General features: G+C 57.0%; 3 protein-coding genes across 3 annotated transcripts; 2 read left to right on the top strand and 1 right to left on the bottom strand.

Moving 5' to 3' along the window:
* Positions 1 to 1,310: 1,310 nt before the first annotated feature.
* On the bottom strand, positions 1,311 to 10,998 carry VTJ83DRAFT_56 (uncharacterized protein; the record flags this gene model as incomplete). The annotated part of the gene is made up of 2 exons (XM_071012217.1): positions 1,311 to 4,473; positions 4,529 to 10,998. The coding sequence occupies 2 exons, from the start codon at positions 10,996 to 10,998 to the stop codon at positions 1,311 to 1,313; spliced, it is 9,633 nt and encodes a 3,210-aa protein (XP_070869409.1).
* Positions 10,999 to 12,355: 1,357 nt separating this feature from the next.
* Positions 12,356 to 13,586, top strand: VTJ83DRAFT_55 (uncharacterized protein; the record flags this gene model as incomplete). The annotated part of the gene is made up of 2 exons (XM_071012106.1): positions 12,356 to 12,655; positions 12,729 to 13,586. 2 exons carry the CDS (start codon positions 12,356 to 12,358, stop codon positions 13,584 to 13,586), a joined length of 1,158 nt encoding a protein of 385 aa, XP_070869408.1.
* A 1,549-nt stretch (positions 13,587 to 15,135) lies between these two features.
* On the top strand, positions 15,136 to 16,597 carry VTJ83DRAFT_54 (uncharacterized protein; the record flags this gene model as incomplete). The annotated part of the gene is made up of 2 exons (XM_071011995.1): positions 15,136 to 16,318; positions 16,371 to 16,597. 2 exons carry the CDS (start codon positions 15,136 to 15,138, stop codon positions 16,595 to 16,597), a joined length of 1,410 nt encoding a protein of 469 aa, XP_070869407.1.
* Between the last annotated feature and the right edge of the window lie 1,408 nt (positions 16,598 to 18,005).

Raw genomic sequence — 18,005 nt, 5'->3', positions numbered from 1 at the left:
GCCATGCGCGGCGGCAGGCGGTGGTTGAGGGTGACCTTGGCGTCCGCCTCGTCGAACCCGAGCGGGCGTATCGGGGTGGGCCCCGGCGGTGGCAGGATGTAGAGCTCGTCCGTGCCGCGCCGGACGTAGTCGCCGTCGGAGGCGATGTGGAAGTGTCTCACCGCGGCGGCAAGGTCAGGTCGGGCGCAGAGGGTGCGCAGGAAGAGGCTTACGCGCGGGGTCCATTGGGGCTCTGGGTGCGGGAAGGCGAAGGGCTTGCAGGAGGCGTAGTCTGGGAGGAAGACGTGGTGGAGAACGTGCTGGGCGACGTCGCGGAGGCGCTGGGATCCCGCGAGGCAGGCGTTGCGCAGGTCGCGGCGGTCGTCATCGTACCAGGTTTCGCGGAGGGTGCTGCTCCAGGAGGAGGCGAAGGAGGCCTGGGCGATGTAATTGTCGCGGTCACGGCAGTGGATACAAAAGTGGCCCAAGATGAGGGCCAAGATATCGACGGGAAGGTCTGTCAAGAGCGTCTTTTGGGTTCCTCGGCGTATCCTGTTTGCGGCCCTCATGGAGGTGCGTTTGGCTTTAGAGTAGCGCTCCTCTACGCGCCACTTGGTTTCGATGATCTGCCATCTGGCCTGCTTCATGCGCCATCCGATGCCCATGGTGCGTCACGATAGCTAAGGTATCTGTACTAGATGATGGATACAATTGCGCTTGGGTGACGTACCAACGACACATAGCACATAGAAGCGAGCGGTTAAGGGAAGGGTTCATGAAAGGCGTCAAGGTGGGTTTGACAACAACTTCCAAGGCATCCATCAGCATGCAGCAGCGCCGCAGACGTACAGGGGGAGGGGAGCCCGTGAGACCGCCACCAGAGCTGATCGCGGCCAACTGTATTGCGCCACGCCGCGGATAGCTAGGCCCGGATCTCATTCGAGATGCGTGCCTGGCATTTCCCATCCGCCGTTCAACATGCACGATGACAAACGGTAGCCATTTGCTGGTCACACAAGACATGAGAGAGACACTTCCTATGTGCAGGGAGACAAGACACCGAATCAGCCAAGGCATATCATCATCCTTGAGCGTAAGACCGCCTGGGGACAAGATAAAAAAGCAGCGAAACTTTCACAGCAACAGCTTCAGAACACAAACACCGCTCGCTATACAATGATCCACCCTATCCACCCCGTCTTTCACTCATTTCATTTTCTTTCTCGCTCTCTTCCAGTCCCAACTCACTTCCACCAACGTACACTCCTTCGAACAACCTTCACATCCTCCTCTGCCTTCCTGATTACCCCCTCCCGTTCGTCTGTTGCACCCTACTGCAATCCCCGAAATCTACGGTTGAACTCCTCCACCGCAATTCGGATGCTCCCGTAAATAAATGTCCTCTGATCTTCATCCGCGATTGGTATAAACGGGCCGTTCGTCCCTCCTCTCAGGATCAAGCTCAATCCCGTTCTCTCCTTGGCAATGGTGTGAATATCCTTGAGAGGAACGTCCCACTCGGTCTGCAGCCTCCTTGTTCTGACCAGCAGAATGTGCTGGTACGTCACCATCAACACCATGCCCATGCCGCTGCCTCCATCTTCGCCACGCAGCTCAATGTGTGCAATGTACGATTCGTCAAAGTACTTGCCGTTGTCCACCTGCTTCAGCCAGCTCTGCCCGAGCGCATCGCGCTGCGAGTACGGCGACACGACCCCGCTGGCCGGGATGTGTCTTGGCAGCCTGACGCGATCGAGCTCCGCGCCGTCAAAGACCGTGGTGGTGTTTCGCACGCCTTCAGACACGTTCGATGCAAAGTCCAGCACGCCAATGGCAGGCTTCGTCGCCAGGCCGACCACGCCCTTTCCAATGCCCTTGAAGAAGCCCAGCGCGCCCTCCTGCTCTGCGCCCTCGAGCGGCTTGCGTGCCAGCCCGCCAACTCCCGACGCCACGGACGTGAAGAGGCTGTTGGCTCCCGCCGTGACGCCAAAGAGTGCGTGCTTGGGCCGGTTGCGAGCGCGAGTGATGCGTCGCCGGTCCTGGAACTGCTTGTCCATGGTGGCAGCCGCAAGGCCCTTGGCGAAGCTGCCGGTGAACTTGGAGAAGGAATCGGTAAAGCCGTAGACGGACTTCTTGAAGAACGACCCGGCGCCGCGGGCGAGACCAATGCCGAAATCCTCAGGCCGGTCCGACATGATCAGCCCCTGATACGGCTCGTAAAAGATATCGACGAAGCCAGAGCTGATGTTGTTGAACAGGCCGACCGGGTTGCCAAAGAAGTCGGCGCTACCAATGATCTTGTGGGTCTGCCCCATGGCCTCCTGGAAGTAGTGGTTGTAGATGCTCTGCGCCAGCACGGGGATCGACACGCGCACGTTCTCGAGCATGAGCGCGTTGAAGCGCAGCTGGGCGTCGTTCACGTTACCCACCGCCATGAGCAAGACGTTGAGGAAGAACATGACCGGATTGCGCGACGACGTCTTGTCCTCAACGTTGACACGCTCCGTGCGCACAAACGACAGGTCCAGCTGCATGGGTTGGATGTTGAGCACCTCAAAGTAGATGTCCCTCCCGACCTGCTGTTGCTTGGGTTGCGGAATGTCGAGGCGGTCGTCGCAAAGGCGGTCTTCCTCCACGGTTGTCGACCACGACGCGCCGGGGATCCGGGAGAACTCAAGCACCGCGAAGATAAAGTCCTCATCGAGGTCCACCGTCATCTCCTGCAGCAGGATGGTCGCGTATTTGATGTATTCAACCCCGTACGAGTCGTCCTTGACCCGCGTCAACATGGCATGAAGTGACGGGTGCGTATCGATCTCTTGGGCCCTCTTGGGGACTACGCTGGGGTAGAGGATCATCGGGAAAATGCCGCCGTAGAGCTGGTTATCGATCTGGATCCACTTGACCGCAAAGGTGACCGTTTGATACAACGGCGAATCGGTGTACTTGAGCTCCACGCCCCGCATCGTCAGGTACGCCAGCTCCTTCACTTGCGCGTTGATGAGCGACACGCCGATGCCTGCCAGGCGTAACTGTGCTCTGAACGTTACGTTGCTGTCGAGCTCCTTGGCCTCGAAGCCCTCGCGACTAGCTCCGGATCCGGCACTGGAGCGCTGCCTGTACAGACTGCGGGACGGCTTGAAGTTGGACAAGATAAGCGTTTGTGTGGGACCGTCCGCTGTCACGTTGATATCGATGATCTTTTGCTGTCCGTCTTCGGCAATGAGCTTCATAGGCATGAGATTGCCAATCTCGGCAAGCTTGACGTGCCGTTCTTTGTTGTGTGCCACGATGCACAGCTCTTTCTTCTTCGCCGCGGGAAAGTCCCAGGCGTATGGCATGATGCTCCGGTGAGGGAGCCGGTAGCGGATGAGCTTCCATCCCGACGTGTCCTCAGACCCATCCTCGTCCATGTTGGGGTTGACCTGATAGAAGGTGAAGTCCGTGTCGCTCTCGTTGCGCACCGAGAATGGCCAGTTGCGCTGCTCCATGCCGATGTTCAGGAAAATGGTCGCGTCCTCCATGAGGATTTCGACGCGGATCAGCTGCTGCCGCTCACGGCCTCGGGCGATCTTGAGATACGTGACGCCCAAATCCGAAATGTTGAAGGGAGCCGTCCACTGGTTGCCGACGCCTGGGAAGCACAGACAAAGCTGCTTGGTCCCTCCTCTCTGGAGGTAATGCAGAGGCTGGAGCGCACCGTTCTTGAGAACCATAAAGTCGGACGATCTCGGCTCGCGGATCTGGATGTCCTGGCCGAGCTTGTTCTGGATCACGTACCGCGGCGCCAGCGTCACCGTTTTGACCATCTTGTACTTCCCCGAACCCGTATCAACAGTGACGCCTAGGTGCATCTCGGCGTTCTTGCCTGCGGACTGCAACACCAACTCGGTTGTGCTGCCGATGGCGTCCAAACTCTGCGGCTTGCTCCATTCCGAGTCGCCCGCCTTTATGGTGGCGCGGTTCCTGTGGTCGTCGGTCCCGAACGAGAACATGAGCGGCCGCGTCTTGCGCTCGTGGCCGTCACCAACGTCGATGAGCTGCTCGCCTGATGCTTTGGATCTCTGCATGAAGCCTCTGGCTCGGACCGCCACATCCAGGCCCGTCTTGTTGAGGATCACGTACGGGCTGTACACGGTCACTTTGAACGCACCGCCGCTGTCGGGAATACGGAAGTAGTGCAAGCGAAGGTGGAGGGCCATGCCGGCATCATCGCGGCACACAAGGTGTCCGTCCTTCTTGTAATCATCGGCAGCGCCTGAGTTGATGATGGCTGGCTCACTTGACTTGAAGTGGGAATCCTGCATGGTGACCTTGAGCAGCAGGAGGTGCGACAGCTCCACGATGTGGACAGGGCTGACACCGCCCTTGCGCAGGAAGTTGGTCCAGTCTTTGCCCGTCCTCTTGTCGTAAATGACGTAGTTGAAGTCGTATGGAAGGAGATTTTCGAGCGTGATCGGTGCCGACAGCTTCACCCGCATGCACGGGTAAGTCCTGTTTTGGTCAGTTCTGTTGCGATATGTAGCCCGAAACGACAGAGCGGGCTTACCTAGTGAGTGGATTGGACCTATCCCACCGCGCCGACATCTGGAAATAGAACGGTTCGCCATGATCCCCCTTGCACACCAGCGTCTTGGTCGGCCGCACGATCAGGTCCCTCCACCATAGCGTCTCGCTGCTCCATCCATAACCGAACCCGGGGTCGGGTCTGACAAGCAAGCTCTTCAGGTACGCGGCCCCGACAGGCGCCGGACGAGCCTCGCCGGGAGCAATCTTCTCGATTTTGAGCAGGTGGCCTTCGCGCGCATCGTACACGCCCAGCTCAACAGGGAGATCTGTCTCGTTCTCGACCAGCAGCGGGCTGCGCAGCGTGACATACTTGATGTTGTCGGCGCCGAGTTTGATATCCACGCACAGCCTGTGCAGGACGTCGTTTGTCTTGGGCTTGAGCGCGTACAGAACCTCGCCTTCCTTCGAGAGCGGGATGTTCTTAACCGGATCGAACCCACTTCCTTCGAGCAAAACGGCAACGCTGTTGGTGCTATCGGTCTCACGCAACAGGCTTTCTCGCATCCTCTCCCAGTCCTCGAAGCTCCATGGGATCTCCTGACCGTCCTCGATACGAACGGTCGTGACTTCATCGCTGCCGTACCTCTTGGAACGGACCACAACATCGAAGCCGGTGTAGTTGCGGATGCGGTACGGGGCCTCGACACCGCGCGGCTTGCTGAGCACGTCCTGGTCCTGGGCAAAGAACGCAAACGACTTGGAGAACAGAGCGATGCTGGCCGTGGTGATGGTTACGTCGAATGTGGACCGGGACGCCACATCCACCGACAACGCTCCCGTCCGCTGGTCGCGTGCGACACCAAAGCCGACTTGCCAAGGTTCCACAAGAGGCTCCCATGCGGACTTGGCAAAGTTGTACACATTGACGTACATCTTGAGCGCCGCCTCTGCCTTCAACGCGGACGACCAGTTCTCGGCGCCGACGGTGAACTTGTTGACGTTCATGTCCAGAATGGGGAGTTCGTGGGTGTCACCCAGAAGGATGACACGCACGCCCGCAATGGCGACCGTCAACTCCTCCAATCTTGGTGGTGGTTTGATAATGTCATGAGGTTGGCTCTGCCCGCCGCGGACCGACAAGGCACTGGACGTGCTCTTCGTGCGTGTCGTCCTCACGGCTGAGGTCGAATGAGTTTTGCTGCTCGCCGGTCGCTTCTTGAGGCCTGGGGTTCTGGGTCCCTTTGGTTTCTGCGCAACCTGATTGTTTGCCGCGTCACCCTGGACACCCTCGGAAAGCTCCGAAGCCTTTGCGAGGGTTTGCATGACCAGGAGAATGTCACGCAGGGAAAGCCGCAGGATGAGCGGCTCAATATCGGCATGGATCCTCATGGCCGCCGGTTGGGATTGATCAATGGCGACCTGCAGCGAAAAGTCGTCGATGATTCGAAGCCGGGAATCGTCAAACCTGTCCATGCGACAGAGGAACATGCCACATTGAGAAACCTGGAACGTGATGGCATGCTGCTGCGACAGGACGACCTCCTTTGTCCCCAAGACTATGGCTTCCGAATTGGTGATCAAGGGATTGGCGATGAAAATGACTTGAGCATCAACAATGTTGACCCGATAGGCCACGGACGTCTTGGGCCCAGCCGGCTCAGGCTGTGACACCGTGGGGGTGTCAGGCCGGCCCGAGAGACTGCTGCTATCTGCCGAGAGGCTAGGACGGCTCAGCGCTTGGACGGAATCCGCGTCGCTCATGTCCTCCGGGCTGTTAGGGACCGTCTCCTGAGCCAGGACCGGCTCCTCAGTCTGTGTTGCAATGGTGATGAACCGTTGAAGAGCAAAGATATGATCGAGAGAGAAGATGAAGCGCGGGCTATCGATGGCGACCACGGCAATGACGTTCCTGACCTCCCTGCCTGATACGGTGACGCTAGCCATCAGCTGATCGACGCCTGTATTGCTGCTCGTCATGATGCGCCGGAACTTATTGGTATCACGGTGCCGTGTGTCGTAGATGTTGAGCGTCTGAACGACAAACTCAGCTTCCACACTTCCATTGGAGTCCATGCGCGTTTTGAGGCGGCTCGAGTTGAGACTGAACTTTGTCAGGCCTGCAGCTTCGAGGTCACCGACAGGAGCATCCTCGGAGGCATTGATCAACTCCAGTCCAATTTCGTTCACCTTGAAAACAAGGTCCAGTTTCGTCCAAGCCTTCCCGTGTGTTCCCAGCTCTGGGCTCATGTCCACCACGGGCTCCTTGCTGGCGCCGCTATAGCTGGGCATCGTTCTCGCCCGCTGCAGCGTCGCGTTGTCGACGTCCCGTTCGGCCGCTGCCGTGTGCTGACCAACATCGCTAGCAAAGGCTGCAGGCACTGCCCGCGAGATTTCCAGAAGCGATTTGAGCTGGTAAGGAGTGATGCGGAGGTGAACGTCGGTCATGTTCCCGTCAATCTCCAGGTCTGGCCGTTTCAGGCCTTCCTTGTGTTCAGCGTATGTGATCTTGAAGCCGAGGTCCACATGGTCGATCAGTTCCAGCTCCTCGTGCCTGTCCTGGCTGTAGTGGAACAGAGACGTCAGACGGATATTGCGGATGCCAGCGGACAGCTTCATGGCGATCTCGGAGTTTTCAGAATCGTCGAGCGGCGCGAACTTGTTCTGGGCGTAGATTTCACCGAGATACGCCGTGATGACGTCGCGCTTGGCCGTGTCGGGGGACACGATGCGCGGAAACACCACGATGGGTGTCTTGACAACAATATCAAACTTGATACGGCTTTGGCTCTGCTGCAGTTGGTTTGCCTGATTTGCGGCAGCCTGCCTTGCGGCGTTGTAGATGGCCTGCATCTTGCCAAACTTCACCAGAAAGTCAACAATCTTGCGGAACGGCTCCTCAACAAAGTTCACCCTCACGGACCCGGCCCGCAGGAAGATGGACGAGTCGTAACCAGGATATCCCTCAGGCTTGCTGGCATCGAATGTCTCATAGTGGAAATCGGCAAGCTCGTCGCCCTGGATGGTGACGAGCTGGCGAAGGCTGGAGTCCCTGGGGACGCCGATGTTAACATCGTCCACCAGGCTCAAGTTACCCAACTTTGTGGAAACGCGCATTGTTGGGCCGCGGATAGACACGCAGACATCGCCATGGTTGAATGACAAGGTGGCGAGCCGGATACCATCGTTATTAAGGATCATCCGGATACTTTTCAGGTCCACCCTCACTCGGATGAGACCTGCTTCGGTCTGCGCTGGAGGCGGCGGGGGCTGCACCTCGCCGGAGGACGACTCTGAGTCCGAGTCCGAGTCTGTCATGGCCACCTTCGGTGTTCCCCCAGCAGGCTGATTGTTGGTAAAAGTAACGAGGATGAAGTCCAACAATGTGAGGAGCGTCTTGCGTGTTACCACCAAGTTGATGGTTGAGATAGCGACGTCGACGCTGGTCTCAATGCCCTCATGGACCGACATGAACTCGGGAGACTCCTTCCTGACGCGGCAGAATTTGACGTGCACAAGGTCCCTGGAAGCTCGGCGGTCTTCCACGTCACCTGACGACACGATCGACTTAAACTCAGCCGGAGGGTTCTCGACAAAGTCGTCAACCGTGACGGATCCCAGCGAAACCTCGGCGCTCATGTCGAACGGCCGAAGCTGGAACTCGACGCCAAAGTCCTCGGCAACCAGCTCAACAAGAAGCTGGTCCGGCCTTCTCCTGTCCGGATCACTCCGGTACAAAGAGCCCCTGAGCTTGTCCACCGTAAATCGGAACACGAACAGCCGCTGTTTGATGCGAAGTTGCTCGTCGGGCGAACTGCTCTTGGCGTCCTCGAACTTTTCGCTGTCGTCGTCATCATCGTCGTCGTCGATGACAATGGCCTGCTGCTGGGCCACGAATGGGAGGATCTGGGTGGCCCTAGGAAGTTCACTTGGCCTCCGGGATCGCGTTGAGACGCTGCTTTCAAGACGCGGTCGCTTAGGCGTTGGCTCCACGGGCTGGCTTTGCTCTCCGCCGACTTTGGGGATGGCCACTTCGATGATCCGCATCAAAGTCTTGTACTTAGAATCGGATGCGGTCACCTGGAGCACGGGCATGTGACCAGAGATCTTGAACTTGGTAAGATTGGGAGCTTTGGGGAGGATGGACATTTCGACCACGAAATCGACGTTGATCTTGTCAACAATGTGGAAGATGCGCCGTTCATCGTGCTCCGTCAACTGGCGCTTGGTCTCAGCCACGGACGGGCCGATCAAGACTTGAGTGGATGTGAGCTTGACGATGAAACGATCGTACATGAGGGACTCGAGACGCTTCAGGTCCTCGTCGGTGTACGCCTGGGACTGTTTTGATTGGACTTCCTTGGTGGTCTTCTCGTCCACGAGTTCGCTGGTGACGCTGATGTGACCAGCATCTAGAATGACGCATTGAGATCTCGTGCTCGTGACGCTCTCCGGGACGATGATGAGAGGAGCTTGGAGGTCCAGCTTGGCGTTCACCGTCTTGTGTTCTTCGAGTGCGAATTGGAGGCCCGCCCTGGTCTGCTCGCGGAGGCCCTCGACGGTAGCACCGGCGGTCTCCATGAGCGCGGTGATGGATTCCATATGGCGTTCGGGAGGCCTGAAGAAGTCGACGACGCCAAGCACCACGTTCGGGTTCCAGACAATCTCCAGAGGCTTCAGCTTTGCCGTCACGGCGACATCGCCTTGTCCATCCAGGGGATTCTGCTCCAGCTGTAAGGAAAAGAATGCCTCTTCTTTGACGTCCTCCAGCTCTGCGATAGACAACCGCGGGTGATCCTGTTGCGTCGGGGCATCCTTGACGCGCACAATCTCCTTGTAAAGACTGTTGGGTGTGGTGCCGTCATTGACCCGCAGACCGCCGAGGCTGAGATCCATGAAGAACGAATCGGGTCGCTTGAGCCCTTTGGCTTTGAACACGTCGAAATGCACGCTGATCAGGTCCTGAGTGGCACCATGAGGGCTCTGCCTGAGCGTGAAGCTACCTGTGCTCAGCGATGTCTCGATCTGCATCTTGATCGTTTCCCTTGGGATGTCAATCTCTGCGGCCAGGGCGGCCTTCTCGTCCCAGTCGATCACCTCGTAGAGCTCCTTGCGTTGCTCCTCGGTGATCTGCGTGTACTCCATGTCGTCTTGCTTCTCTTCCTGGGGTTGCTGCTTCGTTCCCCAGACCCAAGAAAGCCAGCCCTGTTGCTGCTGGGGCTCTTGTCGTTGTTTCAGCGCCTCGGCGTTCTCCTTCTTGAGCTGGTTGCGGGCCAGGGAGCGCCAGAACCGGAGGTCCTCGTAGCTGAGCTTCCACTCGAGCTTCTTCATGTCCTCAGCCTCCTCGGCCGTCAGAGGTAGGCTTTGCTTCCGCTTCTTAAAGAGCTCGATGTATCGCCGACGGTCGTCCCTGCGCTCCTTGAAGTACTCCCAGGACCATCGCCGATTCTTCTCGTGGATCTTGCTCAGCACGGCTTCGCCTGCAAACCTGAACCATGCGCGCGGGTCTTCCTTGGGTGTGACGCCCTTGGGCTGAAGCTTCTTGTACTCCTGGTGGCGGATGAAGTAGTGAAACAGGTCAATCATCATGAGGGCGTCGCGATACTGCTGGTCATCCAGCACCAAGCCGATCTCGTCAAAAAGCAGGTTCGCCTTGAACTTGGGGGCTGTTGGGCTGCCCGTCTTGTCAAGCTCGATCTTGGCCTGGCCAGACACGGGCTTGAGAATGAACTGGTGGTCAGCGACCTCATTTCTGTTCCCGGCGATCAATGATCTGAGATTCTCGAGCATCTCGTCCTGCGGCATGATCTCGGAATCTGGCGTGCGCGCCTCACGACCAGGACCCATGAGCTTCGTATCCGTGTTCCAATACACGGCTAGGGACTCAAGGGTGGCGAGCTTGTGGGTGGTGGAGGTGGAATCCTGGATGTAGGTCTGCTTCCACTCGCTGTCGGTGCTGACGGCGCTGAAATTCTCGAGGGTGATGCCGAGAGAAAAGGGGTGCCCCGGGGCCGAGATGGCGTCCTCGTAACGGATATGTATGTTCTTGATGTCGACCTGGAGATTGTCGACAATCTTGGTAACAAGGCTCTCGGTGAAGCTCTGGCTGCGCTTCTGCTCCTCCAGGCTCAGGCCTGCCTGGGTTCGCTCCTTGAGCAATTCTGCCGAGTCGAGCTTTTCCATCTTCAACCTTTGCTTGCGGGCTTCCTCTTCCTCCTCGTTGTACTCGGCTTCCTCCTTGGGGGAAGCCAGCAGAAAGACATCTTCGATGGTGACCCTGACGGGCTCACCACGCAGGTTGGACCAGGGGATGTTCAGGGTAAGCTCGCCCAAGTATCCCTCAATGACATTGATGGGAAGCTTCAGCTGGTCGAGAGCCTCCCGACGCAGCTCGAGCTGGCTCAGCTTGACGTCGCCTCCCCAGATGCCAACCTTGAGCTGCGTTGGGTCAAAATTCTTGACGTACATGCCCAGGAAGCGGTTGAGGAGCCCCGCGACTAATCCTTCCAGCATCTTCACTGTATGCTGCCGTAACCCTGGCAGGGGGGACCGAAGCTCGTGGCTAGGGGGGTATTCGGCGCGGGGTCATGGGCAAGCGTCCAAACGAGCGATTACTTTGCGACGGTCGTGTCTAGTAACGTCGTGGGTAAATGAATGCTGCGGCTTGGGACTTGTTCATATCGACGTCTCCCGGCAATGTGCGTAACCCGACAAGACAGCTGCCCAATTCTATGTCATCAGCCAGGGTCACGAGGAGGGGGGGGGGGCTGGGGACAGCGCACCGAATCGCAAAGGAACTCGGTCAGCAAGATCTCTGCGAAGCGATGAAAACTAGCAAAACCTAGGAGAGAACCAAAGACGGTGATTCTCCGGATGGCTGCAAGAATAGCACAACAACAGCGTTTGGCAAGATACCGGGCTGGATTGCCCCTCTGACGTTGAGGTCCTGCAGTTTCGGTTGGTGGTGCCGATGATGACGATGCGGGATGGAACCTGATGGCAGCTCCTTGGCAATGACGGGGCCGAGACCAGGGTTGGGTTAGGGTTGGATCAGGGTTCATCAGGGTTCCGGCGCTCTGGGCGGGAACTGGGAGCTCGGGCCACCTGCTTGGGCTTCAGCGCCCCACGTTGAACTTGGAGGCCCGACAAGGTTGGTCAGCAGCAGCATCAAACCCCAGGCACATATGTCAAAACAGGTCGACTTGCAGCTCTCCGGGGCATCCGGGTGCGTGTGCAATGGAATACTGCCCTGCATACGTTGTCAACAGAACTGCTTCATTTTGACTGGTTCTACCGATGTCATGTTCTCGCGGCCATGCTTTGGCTCAGCCGCGTTCCACCGCAGTCCCTTGCTACGCAGTACAGCCTTGAGGTCTCAGCCTTTGAACAATGACGTCATTGACCATTGATAGAACCCCAAACAGAATGTCACGGGGAAACCACAATAATGGAGCGCACGTTGAAGGAAGCCGGAAAAACAAGCATGTGGTCGGTTCAAAGGGCCGCAATGAAATCATTCCCTGGCATGTTCCATCCTCGGGGGGCTCAGTCGGGTTCTTTTTTTTGTACAGTACCTCTTGACCAAACTGCCATCCCACTTCCATTGACTTGGTCCTCCCAACCCCACCAACGTCACCATGCATGACACTTTCAGCCGTTCATCTGAATCCGTAATTATACTTCTCTTCGGACAACGTACCCTGAGATCGGGGATGTACTCAACCATCATTTCGTGGACGTTTTCTCCAACGATTTAGTTCACCTCCCGTAGTTAGAGGTTGCAGCCTCAAACAACCTATTGTTCCCTTGCGAATATTTAGTAATGTTTCTCGCGAGACGGGCTTCGCAGTCGTTTAGGGGTTACACCCCTATGACGCCAAGTTTGGCCCGCAGACATTTCGTCAGCCTTTCTCCTTCACTCTCGTCTGTCCGGAGGCCAGGTGTCCCAGACCGAGCCGGGCCGTTCTCGTACAGTGCATCTTTGGCCACCAGACCACCTCTCCAGCCCAGTAAGATCGACAAGGACTTCGAAAGACAAGCAGCTCGGAAGAAGCTCGAATGCCGTCCCGAAGAGGTGACGACAACGTCAAGCGTGAGACAGCTCGTGGAGCCCAGCCAAGCAGCACCGTCGGATGACGTGGACATCCTGGTCGGGGTCAAGAATGATATGGTACGGCAACCTGAAAACCACAAACACCACGAACCCATCCAGTATGAGCGATTCCCCACTTACACAACTTCAGCAATCGATCAAAGAGACGTTTGCTCTGTCCGCGGTACCCCGCCGGGCATATGTCCTGGGTCTTGCCGGGACGCTTCCATTCCTGGCCACGTCCATGGCCACCGTGTTTCTCTCGTGGAACCTCAACACGGAGCTGCCAACCAGGTCCTTTCTCTTGAACCGTATCCTCTTCGATCACGACGCAGCCACCTACTGGCTGAGCATACTGGAGCCCATTCAGGTCGGGTATGGAGCCGTCATCATCTCCTTTCTTGGCGCCGTGCATTGGGGTCTGGAGCTCGGCGAGAAGCAGCCCGCCCATGACCGCACTCGCCTGCGCTACACGGTCGGCTTCCTTTCCCCCGTCATCGCCTGGCCGACCATGTTCATGCCCGTGGAGTGGGCACTCATAACCCAGTTCCTGGCCTTCTGCGGCCTCTATTCCTTCGACTACCGCTCTACGGTTCGGGGTTGGACGCCACCGTGGTACAGCACGTACCGCTTCGTCTTGACGGGTGTTGTAGGTAGCGCCATCGTCATCAGCCTCATCGTCCGTGCCAAGATTGGGGAGGCCGGAAAGGAGCACACCCCCGCCGTTGCGCTCCAGGATCGCGTCCAGGGGATAGGGCGGCCGTGTGATGATGGTCAACGCCGTGACTGGGCGAAGGAAGAAGAGCATGAAAGGACAAGGATCAGGGAAGAGCGAAAGAAAGAAAAGAAGAGGAGGGAGGATGAATTGTCACGGCAAGAGAAGATTGGCAAGAAGGACGGCTCGCGGGATGATGGGAAGCAGGACAAGACGAGTGAGAGTCCTGGGAGGAAAATGGTGCAGAACGAACAGGAGGAGACAAAGGACCGAAGCCTGGCGGGTGACAAATAACACTGAATCGAGCTAGGAGCAAGGAAAGAAAACGGCCAGGGGCGTGATCACGACTTAGCGACCCGTTTGATCTGTTGATGAGAGGGCATGGTTGGTAACGAACAGTGTTGATAGTCAACAAATTATCCCACTACTAACAGTCAACGACATATGGAAATGTCAACAATGATTTTGTTTATCTAAAGTAGAGACACACTGAAGTGTTGTGTTTACGGTCTCCTAAAGTATGGTCGATGCCTTGGAAACCATATATGTTGGTGCTAGCTGCCCCTTGGTACTTGGTCATTCAGGTAGTTGTTCGGGACTATCCGAATGTAAGGCACGGGGGACAGTTGCTGCAGGTTTCTTCGTAGTGGCATAGCCACAAAAGTGGAAGCAACACGAAACATTAGTTAGGCATGGTACGGGCATTGCAAAGCCCATGGTCATGTCGCAATGACTGGTGGCGACCTCAACGTAGAATGGACATAGCAGAATGGACATGATAGGGTAGACTGAAATGGCCATTTCACGAGCCGCCTCGAGGATCTATTTCAACGCGGCATGCCCGCGCATAGGGACAGGGGAATGCACGACACCGTTCATCTTGGCCCCTTTCCGCCGTTCCATTCACTGCCTAATTACTCATACTGATTTGCATCCATTGTTGATACGTGTGTATAGTTGGAGATATTGAGCCGAATTCCCAGACCAACGTAAAATGCCGAAGCTGCTCCCATCGCGCTTTGTTGATCATGAGCGGGCCAGGTTCGAGGTTGCGCTTGACGCGAAAACTCCGAACCCTGTTTTGTGGCTGCCTGAAAAGCCGTGGGGTGAACACACGTCTGAATCAACTCTGTGCTGACGCTGCCGGCGTTCAGTCCCTGCGTGTTCCATGCACGGCCAAACTCCGCGAAGTGAATATCTCCGTGCGGTGGATTTCATGGCTGCTGAACTAGGCCAGAAATGGCAAGGAGTGCCCGTCAACGATCTGAGGATCGTGCGAGAAACGGGACAACATGATGTCTTCAATAGCGGTTCTACGTGTAGGGCCAGGGCCGTGACGAGGCTGCGCCTCCAGGAATGCTTGGGTAGACCCTTATTTCCCTGCGCTTTTGGATGACGCACGCCTACAGCTCGTGAATACGAAGAGCATGGGCATCCAATCCGGCATATCCGATGGGATAAGGTGTCGTCTCGTCCCGCCGCTCTCCTGGCGTTTCGTCCTGTCGCTGGGCAAGTAGCAGGGTGGTGGCTTGCAGGATGATGTACTGGCGTTCCTAGGACGCCGTGCCACCTCCTGAGAAACACCCTCGGGTGGTTTCTGTCCTTGAAGGGCCAGTAAACTGTTTCTCCGGTTTTCGATGACTATCACTTCGCGCATCTTCAGCACCTCTACTCCTTTCATCCCCTAGCTGCTGAGCGGCACCTCAAGGGATTGCCAATACTAAGAAATCCGGGGTCTTGTATCGTTCTACAAGGTGCCCGTAAGGACCTCCCGTTAGCAATATTGTACCAAGGGGCTCTTCTGCGCGGCTGGTCTCACCGAAAAACCCCCCCGTTATCGACAATGCCGCCCAAGATGCTCCTCAGCATGCCTATCCGGCGTGTGCTGTTGAACCTGGGCATCCTCACCATCGTTTGCCTCCTTATCGCAGGCATCGCCTTCCCGTCCTCCCGCGTCACGATTCAAGACCTGGTCGTTCAAAAGGTTCAAGAAGTTAAGGGGGCGGATCCCCAAGCGCCAGTGAAGAAGTACAAGCCCGAGCCGAGTTACCGTCCACCGCCGATCCGCGAGAACTTCCCTCTGCTCACGACATCGCCGCCGCCGCCGATACCCAAATGGAACCAACCGCGCGAGGACATGTACAAGGAATACCACCTCCCTGTGGCTCCTCCGCTACTCATCGGCTTCACGCGAACCTGGCCGGTGCTGCAGCAGGCCGTCGTCAGCTACATCACCGCTGGGTGGCCAGCCTCACAGATCTACGTTGTTGAGAACACGGGGGTGCAGCAGGCCAATGCGCGCGGGCAGCTCTCCCTGCAAAACCCCTTCTTCCTGAACCACACGTCGCTCAAGGCGCTCGGAGTGAACATCATCCAGACGCCGACGCTGCTCAGCTTCGCGCAGCTCCAAAACTTTTACCTCTCCCTGACCTACGAGCGTAACTGGCCATACTACTTCTGGAGCCACATGGATGTGGTTGCTCTCTCATACGAGGACGGCGGCGGCGGAATCACGGTGCCCTACAACCAGCCCGGTTACAAATCGCTCTACGAACTCGCCCTCGCAGCCCTTCGCAACCAGCGCGCCAAGGGCGGGAGGTGGGCCATGCGCTTCTTCGCCTACGACCACCTGACCCTCGTCAACCCCGAGGCGTACGAGGACATTGGCGGGTGGGACACGCTGATTCCCTACTACGCGACGGACTGTGACATGTACGAGCGGCTGCGCATGAAAGGGTGGACGATCGAGGAGGACAGGGTGGGCATCGTCACGGATGTGGCTTCGGCGTTTGAGGACCTGCGTGTGTTTTACCGCGTCGACGGCGTGGAGGCAAAATTTGTTGACCCGAACCCGCCGCCGCCGCCGGAGGGAAAGCAGCGCCGCGATGCCCACGATGCGGCGCGCAGGGACGAAGACCCGAACCTCGCAAAGTGGCACGCCTTGCGCATTACGTCGGATAACATGTACCGTGAGCTCAACCCGCCTCGCTCCGACCGGGGAGAGGACATGATGACGCATACCCCCGGTCGTTTCCAGGCAGATTAGGTACGGAACGCTAACTTGGGTATCATCGACAGATCACAAACACGGCAATCGTGGACGCAACACATGGCAGCTGGGCCAGCACGGCGGGCAGGGCGAACCGTTCTACTACCCTCAGCAGGGGCTCGCCGAGGCGTTGGACCTCATCACGGAGACGGGCCGCGAGATCTTCCGCCGGAAGTGGGGACACAGGGACTGCGACCTGATCAAGGACGGCCATAGGGTGTACGATGATGCGTGGCGGGTGGAAAAGGACTTTTAAAACCAACGAATCTAGGGCTCTGGCATGGCTTTGGCAAGGAAAATAAAAAACGCTTGGGTAGGGGATAACTTTTTTGCACTATATAGACGGACTGCCTCCCTCTTGGGATTGGGCTGGTTTTGTGATCATCTGCGTGTTTTTGTGGTGTTGGCCTGGCTTATTAGAGAATGTTGTCGCGGGAAGCTACTGCGTAGGGTACTTTAATACAGCTCAGTCCACGTCTCGGTTCGTCTTCAATGTCCTGCTGTGCATGCCGACTAAAGTACAGCATGTTTTGTCATGCTTTCTTTAGTTCCCACTCGTTCCGTCTGCATAGTGCCATGTTTTCCCTAGCTGTAGCAAGATTCGTCATGAGCCTCCTTGCCGTTGATCCCCATGTGTTCGATGCATGGCAAAAATCTCACGATGATCTGAGGGCTTCAAGGAAAGCTTCATCGGTGATGTCATCCTTGGCAGCTACGTTAAGGCAGCAAGATGGCCCCCGCAGGCAGAATGGACGAAAGCTTGACAGCGAATGGTCATGACGCGCGATCCGAGCCAAGGATTCGCCCAAAGTTCCAACTTTTCAAGGGGTGTTCTGGTTGGTGGTTATGCCCTACGTGTAGGTACGTGTCGATGTCCAGCCGAGTTCATGACTGAATTACATCATTACCGAGCTCCGCCTCTCTCTGTCCTGGGACGTGCTTTTTCATTGTTCTGCTCCCACTCCACACACCTGTGGTAACGTTATGCAGTTATGCAGGCGTATTTTTGGAACGAGCTCAGGTAATTCGCCCCAAGCTAAAATAGTGCCCGTCGCTTGCCGATCCCGTCCTGTCCCTGTGGGATCATTGCGTTGCAGGAAACGGAGGCTTTGAGGTTGCCGGCTGTGTCCAAGGATGGACAATAAGCAACTGTGTTTCTTACCGTACGTGCTTCATGGTTGTGGTCGTAATGGGAAACTCAATGCCCCAATGATGGCCCATGAAGCGATCAGGTACCTACACCGGAGAGCTGAAGGCAGCATCCTGACCCAAGCCCATGTTGCACTCTCAGATGAGCGCTGATCCTCGTGGGCAACCTGTCAGACGTCGAACCGCCCCATTGGGAAGGACAGCAAATTGAAGACCGTGTGACCAGTTTGGGTCGCGAAGAGTGCAGATCTGCCAGCCCAGTCTGTGACACGATGGCGGCAACGTCATGTTGTTTCTCCGCAGCGCTGAGAAAGCCATGTAAAGCAAGAGATTGGCAGAGAGAACTGGTGCACCAGACACTACCTCACAGCCGGGGTTAACATTGTGGAAAGGAGACTATACTTCCGGTCAGTCCAAACATGGGCTCGGAGGACCCAACTGCATGGCGGCATTCAGGGTTCCTCAACGGCTCTCGGAGAGGGTTGCGCTGCTTCCCATTCTTGCATGTTGACTTT

The sequence above is a fragment of the Remersonia thermophila genome, chromosome 1 (assembly GCF_042764415.1).
Source record: "Remersonia thermophila strain ATCC 22073 chromosome 1, whole genome shotgun sequence".
In the NCBI taxonomy this organism is placed as follows: domain Eukaryota; kingdom Fungi; phylum Ascomycota; class Sordariomycetes; order Sordariales; family Chaetomiaceae; genus Remersonia; species Remersonia thermophila.
Note: the sequence above shows the minus strand (reverse complement) of the source record. Positions and strands in the feature narration are given on the sequence as shown.